The sequence below is a fragment of the Dicentrarchus labrax genome, unplaced genomic scaffold (assembly GCF_905237075.1).
Source record: "Dicentrarchus labrax unplaced genomic scaffold, dlabrax2021, whole genome shotgun sequence".
NCBI lineage: Eukaryota > Metazoa > Chordata > Actinopteri > Moronidae > Dicentrarchus > Dicentrarchus labrax.
In genome coordinates, this window is record NW_026136702.1 from 3324993 (window position 1) to 3346228 (window position 21236).

The following is a 21236-nucleotide window of genomic DNA, read 5'->3' on the forward strand; positions in this document are numbered from 1 at the left end:
AACTAAGCTCTTCACTCATTTATATAGTCTCTCTTTCTATATTTCTTTCTATGTTTCTATGTTTAATTCTTATGCACCAACTGACCGAGGCAAACCTACTTATAATAAACCCGATTCTGATTCTAATTAAAAAAAACATTATGTATAATATAGTAAAACAGAGAAAGAGTACTTTTATATTTGATACTTACAATCAAAATCTACATTTTGCTGATAATACTTTTACATAAATAGCATTTTGATTGATTAAATGTACTTGTAGTGGAGTATTTTCTCACTCACTGTGGCATTTGTACTTTTAAGTATCTGAATACTTGTTCCACCACAGCTGGCTTGCATATGAATATATATATATATATAAATCAGTTAGGGTAACATTTTAATGTTAAATAAACTGCAGCCACGTAGGATGCAACAATGTCTCAAACATTTATTGAGAGGGGGAAAAAAATAAAAAATCCCTTTTCACTTTTTTTTTTTTCATTCGTTTCCTCTTTTAACGTGCATTCTGATTGGCTCTCCCCGGCGGCTCCAGCCAATCAGCCTCCGCCTGCTATGGAGGAAGGAATAAATGCAAGATGGCTCCTCATATAAAAACAGTCTTCTGGGTTGCCCTCAACGTGCGACAAAATAACTCTTTACATCTTGTCAGGTTAAAATATTTATCCGCGGAGACTTCTGAAGGGTAACGCGAGCTCCAGATTGATGTGCGTGCGGCACGGGGCGATATTTTACCGGAGAAGATACCGAAGTTCCAGGACGGAGAACTTTGGAGCCATGAATCCGTGTTGAAGTCGCTCTGTTCGGGCGGACGGCGGCAGTTGGAGGCCGGTCACAGAGCGGAGCCGCCTGGGCCTCGGCTAGCTGCTAACAAGCGCCTGACTTCATGTAGCGTTGCTGTTAATCTCCCGCTTTGGAAACGTTAAGAAGCGGATATAAGGAAGGGAGGAAGAGGAGGAGGAGGAGGAGGAGGAGGAGGAGGCAGTATTAATTTAATAATAATTGGACCATGGCTGTATCAAGGTAAGAGTGTTGGTGAGGAATGGCCGACTAACGTTAGCCTGGAGCTAACGCATTGTAGCGTTATGGTGTAATTTACAGGCCGGGCCGGAGGAAGGAGGTTTATAACTCAGCTTGGACTGATGGTCCACTGCAGGTGCGAAGTGTCAGTTAACATTCATTTAACATATTTTAGCGTTTAACAGCCTTTGCTGATGTTCTTCCGTTAAATAAAGGCGAACTGACGTTATTGTGAAGTTGTTAAAGCCGCCACCATTTGGATACACTTATTTTTGCAGTCTGTTTATTTAATGCAATACTTAAACACACACAAGCATGTTAAACTTCAAGTGCTTGCAGCCTGTCCTTGATGGTAATCTCATTTAAAATGCACCACTAACATTGTTTTGATGTATACTTGGTGTGATTGTTATTGTAATTCCACGTGGTCTCAGTGGTTCTCTTTTGCATAGCAAAGTAGACACATCCTAGTTCAGTTTAAGTATTAGTGGTACCCGGGGTCACGCCCTGTAAATCTCTAATCCACTCCACTTTATTAATAGACTGCTAAGACCAGAATAACTACAGGTTACCTTGGTGAAAAGCCCAACAATTAATAATGCATAATAGTTTTATCCATGCGCTTAAATGTGTTTTTTTTCTTCAGTTCTGTTGTGTTTATGTTGACCTTTCTTTTGTTGTTTTGTAACTTGTCTTTAGGCTTGATCGATTGTTTATCCTGCTTGACACCGGAACAACACCAGTAACCAGGAAAGCGGCGGCCCAACAGCTTGGAGAAGTGGTCAAACTCCACCCACATGAACTCAATAGCCTCCTATCAAAGGTATGTTTGATAGCTTTGTCCGAGCTTTGCCTCCCATAAGATAACATCAGCCTGGGCATATGTGGTTGTCCTTGCAATGTATAACAGTGTGAACGCAGCTGGACTGAATTTTCTATGTGATTCTGATCTTCTATCCACTGTGACAAAAGGGACAACATCCATTTTCTCTTTTATGGTTCAGACAACTTTAAGTTTATATGTGTAGTAAATAAAATCTATCTTCTGTCATTTACAAGGTCTTGACCTACCTACGGAGTCCCAACTGGGACACACGTATAGCAGCAGGCCAAGCTGTAGAGGCCATTGTGAAGAATATTCCTGAGTGGGACCCAACACCCAAACCTAAAAAAGGTGAGCTTTTAGGCTTCTTAATGGAGAATATTGAGTCATAAGAACCACTTTTAAATTTAAAAAACATTAGTGCTCATGCTTATAAGCACTAATATTTCCCTTGAGTTTAGTCACAGTACATGTAATCACCGTGGCGTTGCTGGTTTATCTGGAACTGAACAGACGTTATGGAACTTGGGCATCCGTTTAGTGGCAGAAAATGTTTGAGAGATCAGCTCGAATTTTGATACCGAGCTAACTGATAACACGTAGGTTTTACATAATACGCTCCGTTGGTAGTCAACTGGAAAAGATAACCTGTACAGAATGTCCTCACAGTCGCCAGGGACAGTAATATCATTTACAGATCCTCATCAGTGTTAAACCCTGTTCTGCTGCCTTCTACTCGCCATGGTCACTCATTGTATTTCACTGTAGCCATGTTTTTGTCACCTGACTGTAGGATTTAAACATGGCTCATAAATGTTACATATTAACCAAGGCATATATAGGCATACACCGGGGTCTGCTACACTGAAACAGGTTGTTTTGTTTTTTTAAATCACAAACTGACACATTAATAAATAGAGCTTATTGACAGCACCTGTGTTGTTTGATCTGCTGCATTGTTGTACAAAATGAGTTCTCTAATCAAAAAGGCTTCATAACATTTCTGCTGCTTGGTACCCAATATCTGTGAAGGTTTTCATGGGTGGAAAAGACAAGCTTGTTTCTTGATGAAAGTCATTAGTGTGGACATGGCTTCTGATTCATTAAGTCTTGAGTGTCTTCTGTTTGTATCCTGTAGAGTCTTGTGAAGACTTGTCTCCAGAGGACTCCCCTTGTGACCGCTTGACTTTCTATCACTTTGACATCTCCCGTCTGCTCAAACATGGGGCCTCTCTGCTGGGGTCTGCTGGGGCAGAATTTGAGCTGCAGGAGGACAAAACTGGTTTGTAGTGATTCTTTATCATTTTGAATATTATTATTATTTTTTTTTATTTGCCATAACCGCTACACTGTTACACTCAACCGCATACACACGTATGAGAAGAAAAGTTTTACGTAGTTATATTGTGTTAATGCTTTATGTAAATTGTAACATTTAAAGTGGAAAGGTGTGGCTCGTTGGATCCATGAGTATAAGATACTGGCAACTGGAGAGCTTTGTGCTTGATCAATGATGACTTTTGTTTGCTTAACAAACTTTGAATGGAGAAACCCACACACTTATTAGTGAGACTGGAATAGAGCAACATCCCCACTGATATCAGAGGTTGATTCTGACACAAACACAAATATCACAGTACCAGCATGGCTACTTGGCTATGAATTTGAATTGGAAAGCTACTCTTTTGAAGCTCATTTGCATTTTAACTTCCTTTCAGTTCATCTTCCCGCATTCAGTTGTCATACCAGTCGTTGCTTCTCTGATTTAATTTCACTTCTTGTTCAAGGTCCCATGCACAACTTCTGTGACTTTCAGAGCTATTATGATACTATTACTGTATTTATTTGTGGCCCTGGAATCCTGTTAATTTGGATTCCTAGCTGCTTTTAGCTCCAGAATGATAATCAGTATTCACACAGCTACAGGGTACTTGTTCTCCAGGCAATCTAAAGTTTTCCCTCTGACTTCCTGTCATTTGTTGTCAGGTGAGATGGACCCAAAGGAACGTCTGGCCCGCCAGAGAAAGCTTCTACAGAAGAAGTTGGGTCTGGACATGGGTGCTGCCATCGGCATGGACACAGAGGAGCTGTTCAACGACGACGACCTAGACTATACCTGCCAAACTAGTGCGCTTAGAGCACATGGAAGCAAAGCCACAGCTGGATCCAGCTCCCACAACCATGTGGTGGGTCTCATAGCTTTGATTCAGCAGACATCTGAGCATGCATCTTACTGCAGGTTGTAGCCTTGGATACACTACAAAACTGAAAAATCGGCAAAGATAATCAGAAGTGAGGCAGGAAGTGGTGCCTGTTGTCACTGCTTCTGTCAGCAGTTGAGTGTTGCCCTATAGTGAGATAGGCCATAATCCTGAGCCACACTGACTACCTGGCTAAGTTGAATTATGTGAAGAAAGGCAGGCTATAACTTGTCTGGCAGTGACAGGCTGTTGCTGTGGAGCTGTGCAGTGCCTAGTCACAAATGTGACTCTTACCGTGTTGTGTTATTGTACACCTTTTTCACATTGCAGCAGATAGGCTTGTCTTAACATGATAGCTGTTCACAAAGTTTGACCAAATTCATACAGATTCGATCGTCTTCTGGCCTGGCAGTCGTTCTGTGAAACATTCTTTTCTCTTTCTTTGCCTTTTTATAAAATCAAACCTTGGTGTTTTCTGTGTTTCCAGTTTTAGTCTTGGATCATGCAGTCTAGACTTCCTATCTTCCACGCTTGTGTGCCTTCTCTATTGTGAGGCGCTGCACACATCAAGTTAGTAGAAGGCAGGGAATGTCGGTAATGTCAGTGTGGGAATACAATAACACTTTTATTTCTCCCTGATCTGTATTTAAGATGTCAAACATGCTTCAAATAATCAGCATCTAAATGTTTGTGTGGCATAGGTAGCTGCACTTGAACTGGCAGTGTAGAAATTTCTACACGGTATAAAACGAGGAACATGACTTGTGCATGAATAGGCAGGGGAAGAATGCAGTTAACCTCAAAGAACCACTGTTGAACCTAGAAGCAGTATGCATCACTTGGAAATTTGCAACGCTTTGAGCCAGAAGATGAATCTGTTTTAATGATTCATTCAGTAATCTGGTCTACACTAAGTGTATCTGATGTCTTTGTTAAGTTAAACATTAAAATGAATAATCAACTCCACTGTTATTTTTCAGCCCATTCAGGCTGCTGAGTTGATTGACTCAGAGTTTCGACCAGGCATGAGCAACCGTCAGAGGAACAAGGCTAAGAGGATGGCTAAGCTAGTGGCCAAACAAAGATCCAGAGACGTGGATCCAAATGAAAAGAGGTAAGATTGTTATGCATACCGTGTACCTGCAGTATGCCTGGTTTGATTACAGACTTGCATCATCATCACCATCTTTTTAAAAGACAGGCTTAATTCGAAATCATTATACATATTGTTTTCCTTAATATTCAGCCAAATGTGCTTTCTTATCATCACCATACAGTAATGACAGTTTTGAAGGTGAACCTGAAGAGAAACGAAGGAAAACCACCAATGTAGTTATTGACCAACCGGCAACAGAGCATAAAGTCTTAATTGACAACGTTCCCGATAACTCCAGTCTTTTAGAGGAGGTAAGGAATTTTAGTTTTTCTGAACCATTTAATTACAATACATGACAAAATAAAAAAATGATTAACAATTCTTTAATGATATAACTTTCTCATTTCTTTGTCTTTAGATACATGAGTGGCCTCTGGAGAGCTTCTGTGAAGAGCTCTGCAATGATCTCTTCAATCCTTCATGGGAGGTAAAAACAAAGCATTTAATGATGACATTTGAACATCAGGGTTTGGGCTTAGTTAAAGGCAGTCTGTGATCCAGCTATAAACAAAGGGGTGCTGACACCTCAATTTTAACACGCGCTTTATATGACCAGTGCAAAATAATATGAATAGATAAAATTGGATTGCATGTGGATGTTTACAGGTTCGTCATGGTGCAGGCACCGGTCTTAGAGAAATCCTCAAGTCCCATGGTGCTGGGGGCGGGAAGCTGGTGGGCAGCACTGCAGAACAGGTATATCTTTACTCTGCCCTCAGGTTTTTTTTTTTTTTTTTTTTTTACATTTTGTTAGAATTAAACATGATATGAACCGTTTGATGTCTTGGTTTAGATGTTGCGGCAGCATCAGGAGTGGATAGAGGACTTGGTCATCCGGCTGCTCTGTGTCTTCGCTCTCGACCGCTTTGGAGATTTTGTATCAGATGAGGTGGGTCCCCTGCTGGACAGCTGAACAGTGTGTGAGAAGATGCAAAAAAAAAAGACTGATTTTATATGTGAGACATGCAACATAGTAAAGGAGCACATGTAACAAATCATTCTATATTTGTGCAAGGCAGTGGTTTTTGGCATTCACACTTACTTCTCCTAAATATAGTAATTGTGTTTCAACCGTTCTGATGCATGGTATGACCGTTCAACTCTAGCTAAAGTGGTTTTGTATTAGTCTAAAAAAGACGCAGTGACCTTTAAGACATTTGTGTGTTACAGTTCCTTGTGAAACATTTGCCCTATTACTTGCAGCATGTAAGGTGAAACAAAATAAACATGAGCCAGAATAATGTAATACAAAACCACAGCATGTACCCTTTTTAAAAATGAGGTTTAACCAGAGAGGAGGAACTAATCATTGAATTGACCTTGTGCAGGGTTTTATTGGTTTGAAGGTTTACGTAATGACAAACTCCTACTACTACATGTCTATGGGAGGTGGAACAAAACTCATAATGACACTGCTATAAAAAAAAATCTATATCGCAGTGTAACAAATATGTAATCAAATGGCATCATATGTCATAGTAATGGTGGCTTACTGGACCAATATCAGCCACATATTGGCAAACTGCGTGTAGCTAACTAGATAAAGAGCTAAATTTATGACATTCCCTGTTTTTGCACTTATCCCATATATCTGTCTCTCTCCTTTGACCAGGTGGTGGCTCCTGTCAGGGAGACGTGTGCCCAGACTCTCGGTGTGGCCCTTCGCCACATGAATGAAACTGGTGTTTCCATGACAGTAGACGTCCTGCTGAAGCTGCTAACAGAAGACCAGTGGGAGGTCCGTCATGGAGGCCTGCTCGGGATCAAGTACGCCCTGGCTGTTCGACAGGTACCGCCTGTTCTTTGTGTATATGATGAGCTGTTAAAAAAAGCATAGCAGGGTTCTACAGTGTATTCGATATGAACGCCATATGGTCATGAATATAAATTGTGTGGGGGGAAGATATGTGTATGTCAGCCTACAAGCATATGTGGTCCTTGTGTGTCATTAAAGGCCATTCTTTCTGATCTCATACCGGTACATCTGTACTGATCTTCATCTGTCTGTTCTTCGTCTTTCAGGATCTGATCTCTGTTTTACTGCCGCGGGTGCTCCCTGCTGTCACTGTGGGGCTACAGGACCTAGATGATGACGTCAGGGCAGTGGCAGCTTCATCCCTCATCCCTGTGGTTGACGGCTTGGTACAGCTACTGCCTAATAAGGTCAGAGAGGCAATAGTAGTCTCTTTTTATTTATTTGTTTTTATTTTTTAACAATATATCCTATTGAGTTTCAGCTTGTTAAAGTCTGTCACCTGTAGGAAGTTATACATTGTCCTCATTTTGGAGGTGTGTGTCTCTTAGGTACCATTCATCGTGAACACACTATGGGATGCTCTTTTGGACCTGGATGACCTCACTGCTTCCACCAACAGCATAATGACATTGTTGTCCTCGCTGCTCACCTACCCGCAGGTCCGACAGTGCAGGTCAGTCTCAGGGATGTTTTGGGGGGGGTTGTATGATGGCAGATTTATATTTTATGTCCCATTTAATAACACTGTTGAACAAGTTTAACTCACTCCCAGCTACAGTATATGTACAAAAAGCAATGGAGATACCATAAGGGAATAATATTCTGGCAGTTTTAACTGTGTTGCTTTTTTTCTTTTTTTTTTTTATTTAACTCCACTTCACAAGAAACTCACTATTGTGACTTATCTAATTTTCTGAAATCAAATCTCAAGGTAAAAAGCTGAAGGAAGGCAAATTATCTCCTCTGTATTCTGTGGTTGTGTGTTACTACCCGTATCAGCACTGTGCCAAGGTTGGCTGAACTTCATTTGAACTGGATTTACATAAAAGCACAAAATCCAACAATACACGCCCACTACTGAGCAAACTTGATACAAATGCAATTAGATGAGCACTGATACTTTAAGTATTGGCTGGGGTCAAGCGTATACATTTTGTAATAAGGTGGTATTTTATTATTATTTTAGTTCTTTTGTACTCCTGCATGGGCCTTTCCTGATTGTGTATTTATATTGACACCCTTTGTTGTCCACTCTAGCATACAGCAGTCATTAACAGTCCTGGTCCCTCGAGTTTGGCCGTTCTTGAGACATACTATATCATCAGTAAGACGGGCAGCGTTGGAAACCCTTTTCACGCTGCTGTCTAAAGCTGACCAGGTAAATTTGACTCGGAGCCATTTCTATAAAAGTACTCTGCCATATATTACATGAATATCCAGTCTTAATACACAAGATTCAACAATCAATTGAATGCTAGTGAATGTGTTGCACACACATTAAGGCAGTGTTTCATGTTTCTTGTTCTTCAGAGCTGTGCATTGTGGATCAACCCCATACTACAAGATATGCTCCGGCACATCTTCCAGTCCTGCATACTGGAGAGCAATGAGGAAATCCTGGAACTGGTTCAAAAGGTTTGTTGCATCACCCACGCTACCGCTTCATCTCATGGGGAAAATTACTAAGAGAGCCTGAGTTTGATCATTGGAAGTGAAACAATACAGGCATTTCTTTCAGTTCCCATCATAAGCTTTGTTAATTATGTGTGTCACTACAGGTGTGGATGGAGCTGCTGTCTCAGGCCCCCCAGCAGTACGTGGTAGCAGCCAGCTGTCCATGGATGGGTGCCTGGCTCTGTCTCATGATGCAGGCCTCACACATTCCCATAGACCTGAACATGCTGCTGGAAGTGAAGGCCCGCTGCAAGGTTGTACACTTTTAGTTTTTAAAGACTTTTTGAGGGGCTTTTTTATTGCCTTTATTTGATAGAGTAGCTGTAAAGTGACAGGACAGTGTAGAGGGTAAGAAGGGATGACATGCAGTAAATGCCCGCCTGTTGGAATCGAACCAGGGTTGCTGCAGTAAGGACCAAATAAGGCTGAAGAATAAGTATTCTTATGTTCTATTCTTAGCTGTGTTGTGGTTATGTCTTCAAATTAAAATGGATTCCCTATTCAAAGATCAATAGCTGCTATTTGGTTTAATAATTTATGTTTAAGATTTTGGAAAACTAATCTAAAGGTCGTTTTTTTTTCCCCAAATGTGTAAATTGCTATAAATGTTATATACAAATGCAACACATCTAATGTAAAACATTAAATAACTAAAAAAGTAAATGTGTGACATAATTATAGAGGGAGAGAACAAGAGAGAGCGAGAGAGACCTCAAGACAGCATACAAAACAAGGAGCCTCTTTGAGGTTGCTAGGTGACAGAGTAGCAGACAGGGTGAGGGTAACAAACAAGCCATGCCTGATTCTGTTTGTTTGAGCAAGAGGTGCTTTAGCAACCTGAACAGTCCAGAGGAGGAACTTAAAAAAAAAAAAAATCCAGCAGAGAAGCCCCGTTCAACCCAGAAGTAACTTTAATAGCCAGTTTGTTTAATGAAATGTGGTTGAACACAAGTTAGAAATGGGAACAGAGAAAGAGACAAATGTTGTGGTGGCGACAAGCTTCTCGTTACATTGCTCCCTGACATTTATGTAGTTTTTTTTTTTTCTTTTTCGTTTTCTTATTTGTTTTTGTTTAGTTAACTTAAGTAATTAATGTTGTGTTAATTCAACAGGATAAGGCTGGCACAAAGGCACGCCTAGGGACCAATCAGGTGAAGGAAACGGTCCAGGAGTATATAGCAGGTGCAGAGACGGTGACGGATGACTCAGTCACAAGGGACTATGTAGTGGTTCGAGCTCGCCTCATGGCTGCCAAGTAAGTTTTGATTGGACAGAAAGGAAGTTATCAGTATTGATCTTTAGGTGAACTTGAGATTTTTTTGCTAGATGAATAGTTAATAAAAAGCAGATAAAGATGATAACAGTTGTGACAGTGTTTCCCTGCTCTTTGTATCTGTGTAATCCAGATTGCTTGGGGCTCTGTGTCGGTGTATCTGTGACCCTCAGCTCAATGCTGCATCTCAGGAGATCCGACCAGCTGAGTCTTTAGGCCAGCTGTTGCTCTTTCACCTCAACTCCAAGTCTGCCCTGCAGCGCATAGCAGTGTCTCTGGTGCTCTGCGAGTGGGCTGCACTGCAGAAGGTGAAAAGCTCAGACAGTTTGATTGTTGTGGAATCATTACAGATTGGACAGTTTTGTTTTTTTGTGATGTATGAACATAATGGAATCAACCATTTAAAGGCCTAATACATTTATGTTGTATTCTCTCTTTCAGGATTGTCAAGTGGTGTCATCCATGGTGCAGCCTCGTCTTCTGGCCATTCTATCAGAGCACTTGTACTATGATGAGATTGCCATCCCCTTCACACGCATGCAGAATGAGTGCAAGCAGCTCATTGCACTGCTAGCTGATTCCCAAATAGACCTGCAAGACCGCCTCAACTGTAGTGTTTTCACTATTGATCAAGCTAGTGAACTGGTAGGTCCAACCGCACACACATCAGAGTAGTTTGTTCTAGTTTGCTCAAGAATATATATGTTATGGTTCACATGTGATATCCTCGTTTCTAACTGACATTTGAAACCCACAAACTGCATCTTGTAATGGGTGACCCCAAGTCAATAACTACCCTTCCAGTGTGTGAACTGATGGAAGTAATTTCTCTCTACTGATGCGCTACAGTGGGGCAGTCTCTGTTTGTATAGAATAAATTGATGGAAACTGTACTTTGTGCTGTGGGAACACCACCAGTTTATTTTTGTTCTTAATTAAACTGCAAATTTAGTTTGGTTCTTCTTTATTATGCCCATTAAGTCTTTGAAGGTTTTTCGTATCATCCAACTGTAATTTGTTTTCTGTCCCGGTCTTTATTTCCTCGGCTGACAGCTTTGGTAATGGTTTGGTACCCAGCTGATTCTCAGGCCAATGGATGTTGCACTCTGTAACCGATCGCTCTCGTTCCAGTCATTCACATTCTCCCCTCTGCTTGTTGCCTAGGTAACCACCATCTTCACAGAGTCAACAGCGGGTCTGAACGTAAAGTCCAAACAGTGGCAGGCACTGGACAGTAAACGACAGCAAGCTCAAGCAACAGTGATGGAGACCAACACAGAATGGCAGCAGCTGCATCTGCGCGTCCACATGTTCACAGCCTGCGCAGTGATTAACCTGCAGGTGCTTCCTGACAAGCTCAATCCACTGGTCAGGCCTCTGATGGAGGCCATCAAGAGGGAGGAGAATACCCTGATCCAGGGATATGCTGCTTCTTTTATAGCCAAACTGCTACAGCAGTGTGCAGGACGCTTGCCGTGCCCCAACCCCAAGATTATCAAAAACCTCTGTGCCTCAGCCTGCGTGGACTCCGCAGTCACACCCTCATCTGCTTGCCCTGTACCCCCCACACAGGAAAATGCCAAAGGTAAGAGTTGTTGAAGTTTGGGCATATTTTCAGTAATGTTGCTCAACTTGTCAGCTACCAGCAGGGTGTCCAAAACGAGGTTTTCATTGACATTTTAACCATTCCACTGATGTTTTTTGAGAGTGACTTAAAAATAAATCGTTTTTCTTTTTCTGTATTTGTTGAATGAAAAGTACAACAGAGCCTCCAATAATTGTGTGTCATGTGAAGAAGTACTTGCTTGCATGCTATTGACCATATTTCTCTCTCCGTATTTCTCATGCCATTAGGCGGTGGGTTGGAGAAAGATGCCATGCATCACATGGTCAACAAAACCAGAGGCATCATCACCCTTTACCGTCATCAGAGGGCAGCATTTGCCATCACCAGTAAGAGGGGGCCAGCCCCTAAAGCCCCAAAGACCCCCACCACAGAGCTTCCTCCTGGCAGCACCATCAGCACTGATAATGATGAGGTACTACGACTGTACATTTTCCTCACATTCAGGTCATAATGACAACAAGTTGTGTTTAACCCCCCCACCCATACATTTGTTTTTTTTTTTTTTTTTTTTTTAGAGCAAGAAGCCATTTCTTATTCAGAGACGTGGAGCAGAGTTCTCCCTAACAACTGTTGCCAGGCACTTTGGCACAGACCTCACCAAGTCTCTGCCATACCTGTGGGAGAACACCGTGGGACCACTGAGAACAGTGGTGACTGAAAATCAACGCATTGGTATGTTGATTTTTGGCAACCAGTCTTACGCTGTTTTTTAGTGTGTTGTGTAAAAAAAGCAAGTATTATAATATAAACTGTATCGTTGTTGATGCAAACATTTGTTTGAATTTGTAGTTCTCTGAGGATGATTCATAGCACTTTGCACACAAAGTATCTGTTATCTCAGTCATAAGAGAGGTTGCATCATATCCATTTATATCAATTTACTTTACTTCACCAAGATAATGCTCTCGGTATAATCCAGGACTCAGATTTATGTATGTAGTCAATACTCTGTATCACTTTGTGTCTATTGTGTGTTCTAGATAGGCAGGTCCAGCTGGAGAGGGGAGACACTGCAGCTCAGGAACTGGTCAACTCTCTACAAGTGCTGGAGGTCATGGCTGGGGCGATGGCTGCTGAACTCAAACCTTTGGTAAGACTGATCCACCAAGACTGCGCTACTGTTTTTACTAAATTCTTACCAGTGATGGTGATGATTGCATCATATAAAGACTTATCTGTTAACTATTGGTTTCAAACTGTTCTTGGACCATCAAAGGGTCCGTCTCAAAAAGTGTGTGTATAAGAGTTATAGAACAGTATTTAGCCTGAAGGGAGGGATTTCCAGGACAAGTTCATAAAAGGATCTTTTTAAACAACAGTTACAGTGCAAGTCATTTATTGTGTCTCTCCTGTTTTGTTTCTCTAGTTACTGGAGCACATTCCCCATCTGTTCACCTGCCTGCAGCACCCATACACAGCAGTGCGCCACATGGCTGCACGCTGCGTTGGTGTGCTCAGTAAGATAGCCATGCTGGAAACCATGAACAGTTTCCTTGAGTGTGTACTCCCCTGGTTAGCTGCTATTGAAGACTGCACCAAACAGGAGGGCGCCATCGAGGCTTTGGCCTGTATCCTTCACAGATAATGCCACTTAAGATACATTTTTCTTCCATTGCACAATATAAATGCCTTTCATAACAGATACTCTGCAGTAATGCTATTTTAAAGTTGTCAGGGTGCAAGCAGTGTGAGGATGTTGCTTCTGAGTTTTAAAGGATTAAAGCATTGACCTTGTAGTTGTTGCTGTTATTTCTGTACGGTACCGTCCTTGACTAACATCCCTCCAGGTGTCATGGAGCAGCTGGATGTGGACATTGTGCCCTACATTGTGCTGCTCGTAGTACCCGTGCTGGGCCGAATGAGTGACCCCAGCGATAGCATCCGTTTCATGGCCACACAGTGCTTTGCTACACTTATCCGCCTGTTGCCCCTAGAGGTAGGAGCACACAAACAGGAGGCTGAAATGTTTTATGCAAAGTTAAGAGTCTGGATTAGATAATTCACTGCTAGAACACAGGATAAAAGTTGGTTTTTTCCCCCCTCCTGTCTACCAGGCAGGTATACCAGACCCTCCAGCCATGTCAGCTGACTTGATCCGCCAGAAGGCCAGAGAACGGCACTTCCTGGAGCAACTACTAGATGGCAGAAAACTGGAGAACTACAAGATCCCTGTGCCCATTAAGGCAGAGCTCAGGAAGTACCAGCAGGTGCGTGTCAGTTGTCAGGGTTCACTGTGTCTCTGCGATTCCTATTTTATTCCTATTCCTATCCCTTTTTATACATTGAAACAACTCCTTGAACACTTTGTTGTTTTGTGCCTGAGCTGCCTCTTCACCTCGAGTCTGATCATTTTTCTGCCAGGTTCAGGAATGATCTTTTGCTTTAACTGCTGCAGGCTGGCAGGAAGTAAAGAAACAGACTCTGACAACAAATGGTTTTCTTGACAGAATAAACGTTAAAGCTGTCGAATAGAGAGAGGTTATGTGTGCAGGTTGCTTCTAGAAATGTTATATGCTGGCAGCTCTGCTGAGACCAACTATCCATCTCTTTAATGGAGCAGTGCAGAAATCCAGTTTAAATACTGCTACCATTGTTCCTACTATTGGTCCTCAACCACTCAACCTTAACTGACTGAGGGGGAAATGTTACTGAAACCAACTGCTGTCTTGTTTTTAGTGAGCAGATGTTTACGTTTGGTGTTTTCAGTGTGTGTCTTTGTGTTATCTTACAGGATGGAGTGAACTGGCTGTCCTTCCTGAACAAATACAAGCTGCATGGGATCCTGTGTGATGACATGGGCCTCGGCAAGACGCTGCAGTCCATCTGCATTCTGGCAGGAGATCACTACCTCAGGTACTGAGTCCAGACAGCACTATACCGTTTGACTTTCAGTTCTACAGCGTTACCTTGATGCCATATATTCTACCACTCAGAGGCACAATATACAATATGATTGTTCCCTCTATAGAAACTTCATATTTGTATGACTTGTAAAGAAAATGTATAATTCAATAGTAAAATAGGAGTAGAAATATTATCCATTTAAGCAGTTGTTTATATGGTATAATGGTGTATGTAATCAATATTAATATACTACTAGTAAACAGTTGGTGATGCGGACAGCTCTTCATGAGAATTAATTCTTGTCAGTCATCTACATATATTAAAATTAAAAATGTTCTAAATTTTTGACATTTGCACGTCAACACATGAATTGATGAGCCACAATTAAATAGCTACGGTTAAAAGAAGTGAATTTCCCTCAAAATGTTAGCTTGTTATGTAAAACATTGTTATTATGAAAAGGTCTTGTATTAGTTGCTATTCTTTTATTACTACAATAATCCTGTGCTGTCAAACAATAGACAAGCAGGCTTTGACATTTTCAATATAAACAGTGGTTTGTCCCAGTTTTGATGCACTCGTTTGATCTCATTTTGATCTTTTGTTCTTTAAAACATTTGTTTTTATGTTTGAAGTGTTGTGTAAGTAAACTTCACTCAGGCTGCTGTATGTTTGATGTCTGTTCAGAGCACAGGAGTATGCCAAGACTAAGGCCGCCGACTGCAGCCCCATGCCTTCTCTGGTGGTTTGTCCCCCCACACTGACTGGCCACTGGGTGGACGAAGTGGGCAAGTTCTGCACCAAAGAGTTCCTCCACCCACTGCACTACACTGGGCCTCCTACAGAACGAATGCGGTAAAGCTTACTCAGACTTTACAGCAACCCCGTCAGCATATAGAAAATGATTTATGTCCTCGTCCTTAAGGTTTTAGGTTTTCTAAGCTGAATGAGTACAATGGAACAAAACTGTTCAGGAGAACAAAGCGCTTTTTATTTTTGGTTTTGCACAAACACACGTGTCTCATTTATATCCTCAATTCATTACCCTAAATACACATTTGCTTTTCCAGGTTGCAACACCAAGTGAAAAAACACAATCTCATAGTAGCCTCTTACGATGTTGTACGGAATGACATCGACTTTTTTAGGTGGGTGTTATTCTAATTTTAATATCTGCCTTTGTGTTTCTGAGGTAGATGCTCAGTTTTTAATAGAAACTTCTTCTCTTTTCTGCCCTTAGAAATATAAAATTTAACTACTGTATCCTTGATGAGGGTCATGTCATCAAAAACGGGAAAACCAAACTTTCCAAAGCAATTAAGCAGTTGGCTGCCAACTTCCGGATCATCTTGTCAGGAACGCCCATTCAAGTGAGCTTCCGTCTTCATAGCAAATAGATGACTGGAACTTTTTTTTTTTTTTTCTATCAAATCTTTAATGTTTCTTAATCTGTCTTGTATGTTTGTATATTGTCATAAAGTTATCATAACGTGATTTAATAACACAATTTTAGATTTTTGAAATTGTACTTTTACGTTTACTAGTCAGAGCATGAATATGTTTTCCTCTACTTTATCCCCAGAACAATGTGCTGGAGCTCTGGTCACTGTTTGACTTCCTCATGCCAGGCTTCCTTGGAACGGAACGCCAGTTTGCTGCTCGCTATGGTAAACCGATCCTGGCCAGCCGTGACGCCAAAAGTTCCTCACGGGAACAGGAAGCAGGTATACCAGCTCTCTGCCTTTTTTATTTTATTTCTAACTGAATATTACTTTTCATAACCTCTTATTTCTATGAAGAATCTTATTAAGATTAGGACATTAACTGTGGTTAATATTGGTTTCTCCCTCTAGGTGTCCTGGCGATGGAGGCCCTACATCGACAGGTGCTACCGTTCCTTCTGAGGAGGATGAAGGAGGATGTCCTGCAGGACCTTCCTCCTAAAATAATTCAGGACTATTACTGCAACCTGAGTCCTCTACAGGTACCTGTGGCCCCCTTCAACTATCTAATAGGCAATACCACTACCCACAGGCTGTCAGTATCATTAACTGTACCAAATTCCCTAGCACTGCTCTGTCTTTTTAATATTATTATAATGAATTATTCAAAGTGCCCCAGTTTTGCATTTTAATTTTTCTTGCCATGAGATTATTACAGTAATCTGGGATATTAAACTGTCTTCTGTTGACCAAAAGTAGCTAATATTACAGGCCAGCTAAAGGGATTCCATGGAAGTCTAATGCTTTTGTAAATGAGATGTATGCTAATTGTAGGTTAGAAGTAGTGGCAGTTTTCCACAGGAACTACAACTGGATAACAGCTCAGCCTCAGTGTTACAACCCGGTGTGCTTTCTCTCGACCTGCAGGTTCAGCTATATGAAGACTTTGCTAAGTCTAGAGCCAAGGCCAGTGTGGAGGACAGCATCTCTACAGCCTCTACGGAAGAGGAGGAAAAACCGAAACTGAAGGCCACAGGACATGTCTTCCAGGTACAGATTGGTTTCTAGACATTTATCTCGTGCCAGCATTAAATCTGAACTTGCTCTGCAGCAACAGTTAAAGTTGCCCTGTGGATTTTTCACACTATCTCTATCTAGTAAACACATACACAATGTCATATTTTCATCCCAGCAATCGGAGCACATAACTGCATGCTGCTGATTCTTATGAATAAAATTAACATTGTGTGTGTGTGTCACACTCTCTCTTACTTATTAGTAGTCTTCCTCATTCCTTTCCTGCTTTTTTTGGCAAATTGCTGCATATCTTGAGGGCATCACTGCCACCCATCGCTCCACATGCCTGTGAACATTTCTCACAATATATTTCGATTTTGAATGAAATGTTCTGTGGAGCAGATGTGTGTGGTGGTTTGCAGTCAAAGCATTAATTTATAATACTTACTGTATGCAATAATAATAATAATATTTATTAATTATATATATTTTTTCCCTACATTTCAGGCGCTCCAGTACCTGCGGAAACTGTGTAACCACCCGAGCTTGGTCTTGACTCCACAGCATCCAGAGTACAAACGCATCACTGAGCAGCTGACGAGTCAAAACACGACGCTGCGGGACATTCAGCACGCGCCCAAACTTTCCGCTCTCAAACAGGTAAAGTCCTGGGAAGTCGGCTTTTCGAGCGGATACACAATTGCTCAGTTTGGAATATGTTTTACATAATTCATAATGTGGATTTTGTAAAAAAAATGTTTTCCTTTTCATAAGAGTTTTCATAAAAGTGATATGCTTGCAAAAGAATGGAGAAAAGAAAGGAACAAACATTTCCTGGTGAAGAACACTTTCTGGACCAGATTGTTAGCCCATGAAATCACCCTTTCACAGGGTTAACTGTAATGTCCACCTTGACTGTCTCACACTGGCTCTGATGTGTCTTCTGTTCTCCAGTTGCTGTTGGACTGTGGTCTTGGTGGCAGTGGCGGTTCAGAGGGGGGCACAGAGGCAGTGGTGGCCCAGCATCGTGTGCTCATTTTCTGTCAGCTAAAGAGCATGCTAGATATTGTGGAGCACGACCTGCTGAAACCCAAACTGCCCTCAGTCACCTACCTGAGGCTGGACGGCAGCGTGCAGGCAGGCCTGCGCCACTCCATCGTCTCCAGGTCTGTGGATTGAGTAGTGTAGTCACTTTTTATTGCTCAGTGCTGCCTGTTTATTGTGAATGTGAGTTGCCACCAGAGTCTAATTCTTCTCCCTGGCTTTCTTCCCTCTGTATTTCAGGTTTAACAATGACCCCTCCATTGACGTGCTGCTGCTGACCACACATGTTGGTGGTCTGGGTCTGAACCTGACAGGTGCAGACACCGTGGTGTTTGTGGAACATGACTGGAACCCCATGAGGGACCTGCAGGCTATGGATCGTGCCCATAGGATAGGACAGGTACCGTTAGCATACATCAATAGACAGAGAAAACCATACAGGCCACATCCCAATAACATTTAGATCATCAGTTCCTCTGATGAATTCCAGTTTCATTAAGATGATGCTGAATTCAAGATGCTTCTGTTGCTTCCCCATTCGTTCATCAGTGTTTCCTTGATGCATTATTAATCAAGGCCTTTGAACAGCCTTGGATTGTGTGACACGGCTGCCCTTGTCTGAAACCAGTGGTGCAAAATGAACCAAGTGAAATTAAATTGGCAGTCCTACACATCTAATACATTGTGTTGTCATCGTGCAGAAACGGGTCGTGAACGTGTACAGGTTGATCACGCGAGGCACGCTGGAGGAGAAGATCATGGGTCTGCAGAAATTCAAGATGAGCATCGCCAACACGGTCATCAGCCAAGACAACGCCAGCATGCAGAGCATGGAAACAGGCCAGCTCCTCAACCTCTTCACTCTGGACAAGGTGAGACCCCCCAGGAGTTTCTGTCATGGAGAGTCAGAGACCAGACTGAGGAGGAGAAACATAGTAGTGGGTGTCATCTGATCATTTTTATTCATTATTTAATTATTAGTATTTATCCATAGATGTTAAAAGTGGCCACATCTTCTTCATCCAACCAAAAAAATATACACAAAGAAATATATCGCTCAGTCTAACTATGAAAACTACAAAATTGCTCAGAAACCCAACAACTAAAATGTAAAGGCGTCAGGCGTACAAACTCAGTTAGTGTTTGTTATTTTTATCTAACTGCGTCGGTCACTCCTGCAGTTTAGTCTGCTTAGAAAAATCCTGCCAAACCCTGCTAGCTGGCATTCCTGACAAACACCTCATCTGGCACGTTGTGCTACTATACCTGTGGAATATTGTGTACATCCTGCCTGAACTGTCGTGTATGTAAATGTGTTTCAGGGTGAGAAGGGTGAGAAGGGTGAGCATTCGCCGTCGACCTCAGGGAAGTCCTCCATTAAGTCTGTGCTGGACGGCCTGGGAGAGCTATGGGACCAGCAGCAGTACGACACCGAGTACAACCTGGACACCTTCATGCACTCCCTGCAGTAGCACTGTATACAGCCCCCACACAGCTTCCATCTGCTGGCCAAGCAGGACCTGGTCAGAGCCTGACGAGACCCCCCCCCCCCAAACCTTACACACAATAATAACAACAAGGAGTCACTGAACGCTAACAGTTAGTCCCAAAGCAATAACAAAATAAAACACAGCCAAAACGAGAACTAAATCTATCTTTAGTGCTTTCAAATCAATAGGTATCATACGCTAAAACATTTTCTTCTGATATTTCTTAACATCCCATAATTCCTTGTTGAGAAACAACAAACCCTTTACAAACCTGCTAAGAGAGTATAATGGTATGATGTACCATCTGCGACAGACATCTCCAGTGTTAATTGACATCATCTGTATTGGTAAACAGCAGCGCCCCCACTGTGTACACTGATGTTGCTGTAGTCTCTGAAGCGTACAGCGTATCATAATTACAGTTATCCTTTATAGTTCCAGCACCAGGTGCTACTTTTACAGCCCACTGCCCTCCTTCCCACATTGCATTGCCCGAGTATACAGTGTTAACTGCTTCAGACACCATTACTCAGTTGCACCTCCCTTCCTCCCTCATCACAAGGTCTTAAAAGCACTGCGATACCCAGCCACTTGTCAACGCCTCTCTGACTGATGGATACAAACATGTTTTTGTACAACAAAGGGAAACTGGGCGAGAGTGACGAGCTCGCTGGAGAAACCACAGGATGTCAACACGGTGTACTGGCTTTTTATAGCACACCGGTCACTGCTGAGCTCCGGAGACAAGATGACTCCCAACCTCCAGATGGCGGTAGTGTCTACTCGCCCCAGGAGAGTCTGGTCACATGACATGAGGACATCAAGGCTTTGTGGAGGAATGACAGAACCTGGGTTGTCGTGTGCCAGCTCCTCCACATGTGGTTTAAAAGAGCTGGGAAAGCACTGCACTTGAAGCAGCGTTACAGAGACTGAACATGGGGCCAATGTGAAACTGGTACCTGAAACTTGCCACAAGTATTTTAAAAAAAATAATAGACTTGTACATATTTCTGCAATTGCTGCTTTTTGTTTATGATGGTGGAATTGTAATAAATTCTACAAACCTTTGAACTACACATCTATTCTGTTTTTAATCTTTGCATATGGACGCTGACGGCCAGTAGATGGTGGTGTTGTACATCCAAGAATAATAACAATAACCTGAAATATGGTCACATTACTCTTCTGACACAAACATATTTAAGGCTCACTTGCTGCTTTATTACTGTCACAGCAAGGGAGAACAAAGGAAGATGCACACAGCAGCAGCTGGAGTCGTTTCACTCTTCTCATCCACATTGACCTTTAAAGTTGAGCTTCAGAGCTTTAAGTTAAACCACTAAATGGACCTTGGTGATATTGTTTTTGTCTACTTCAGTTTCCAAGGTCAACAATGATGTTTAAATCTCACCTTTTAAGCTGACATGGACGAGATGTCCTGAAAATGCTCAGGAAAGTGGAAATTGTATGGGAGCAAAGAGGCTAAAATAATTTTATAAGCAACTGAATACCTTTTGTGTAAACACTGCTGAATACTTAGTTTAATGTTAACTGAAATAACAAATGTATGACTTAAATTGTAGTCTGTGTCTACAAATTCTCAGTCAAGAAGGTCAAGTTTGACTGTTTCAAATTGTTATTTCAGGCTCACATTTTCAGATCTAAAAGTCATGGCTGCAGAGTTTCCAGTCACTTATCTGAGCTCATCTTTCTTGGATCATGTGACGGAGAGAAGGTCTGCTTTGATTATCACCTGTAGTCCAGATGTGTACGTTTTAGAAATTGTTCAATCTTTAATTTTGGTGTCTGAATTTGATTGCAAACTAAATGTCAGAGAATTAAAACCACATAAATTCAGACAGATGGGTT

At 41.8% G+C, this 21236-nt stretch overlaps 1 protein-coding gene across 1 annotated transcript; it reads left to right on the forward strand.

Moving 5' to 3' along the window:
• The first annotated feature begins 563 nt into the window (after positions 1–563).
• btaf1 (BTAF1 RNA polymerase II, B-TFIID transcription factor-associated) lies at positions 564–20443 on the forward strand. Its single transcript, XM_051377963.1, has 38 exons — positions 564–1023; positions 1720–1843; positions 2080–2194; positions 2982–3125; positions 3830–4029; positions 5025–5158; positions 5322–5451; positions 5559–5627; positions 5807–5896; positions 5994–6089; positions 6813–6989; positions 7223–7363; positions 7505–7629; positions 8214–8334; positions 8487–8591; positions 8735–8884; positions 9743–9885; positions 10037–10211; positions 10345–10548; positions 11068–11488; positions 11758–11942; positions 12046–12202; positions 12511–12620; positions 12897–13098; positions 13318–13466; positions 13585–13737; positions 14262–14383; positions 15062–15229; positions 15445–15522; positions 15615–15744; positions 15957–16098; positions 16228–16358; positions 16744–16866; positions 17341–17493; positions 17788–17999; positions 18118–18277; positions 18579–18749; positions 19200–20443. The coding sequence occupies exons 1-38, from the start codon at positions 1010–1012 to the stop codon at positions 19347–19349; spliced, it is 5574 nt and encodes a 1857-aa protein (XP_051233923.1). The 5' UTR covers positions 564–1009; the 3' UTR covers positions 19350–20443.
• The last annotated feature ends 793 nt before the right edge of the window (positions 20444–21236 follow it).

Bases quoted from the DNA above. Each gene is read 5' to 3' on its own strand.
- btaf1 (XM_051377963.1), top strand. The intron at 7,364-7,504 runs GTCAGAGAGGCA...TGTGTCTCTTAG, and splicing joins TACAGCTACTGCCTAATAAG to GTACCATTCATCGTGAACAC. The intron at 16,359-16,743 runs GTACCTGTGGCC...CTCGACCTGCAG, and splicing joins GCAACCTGAGTCCTCTACAG to GTTCAGCTATATGAAGACTT.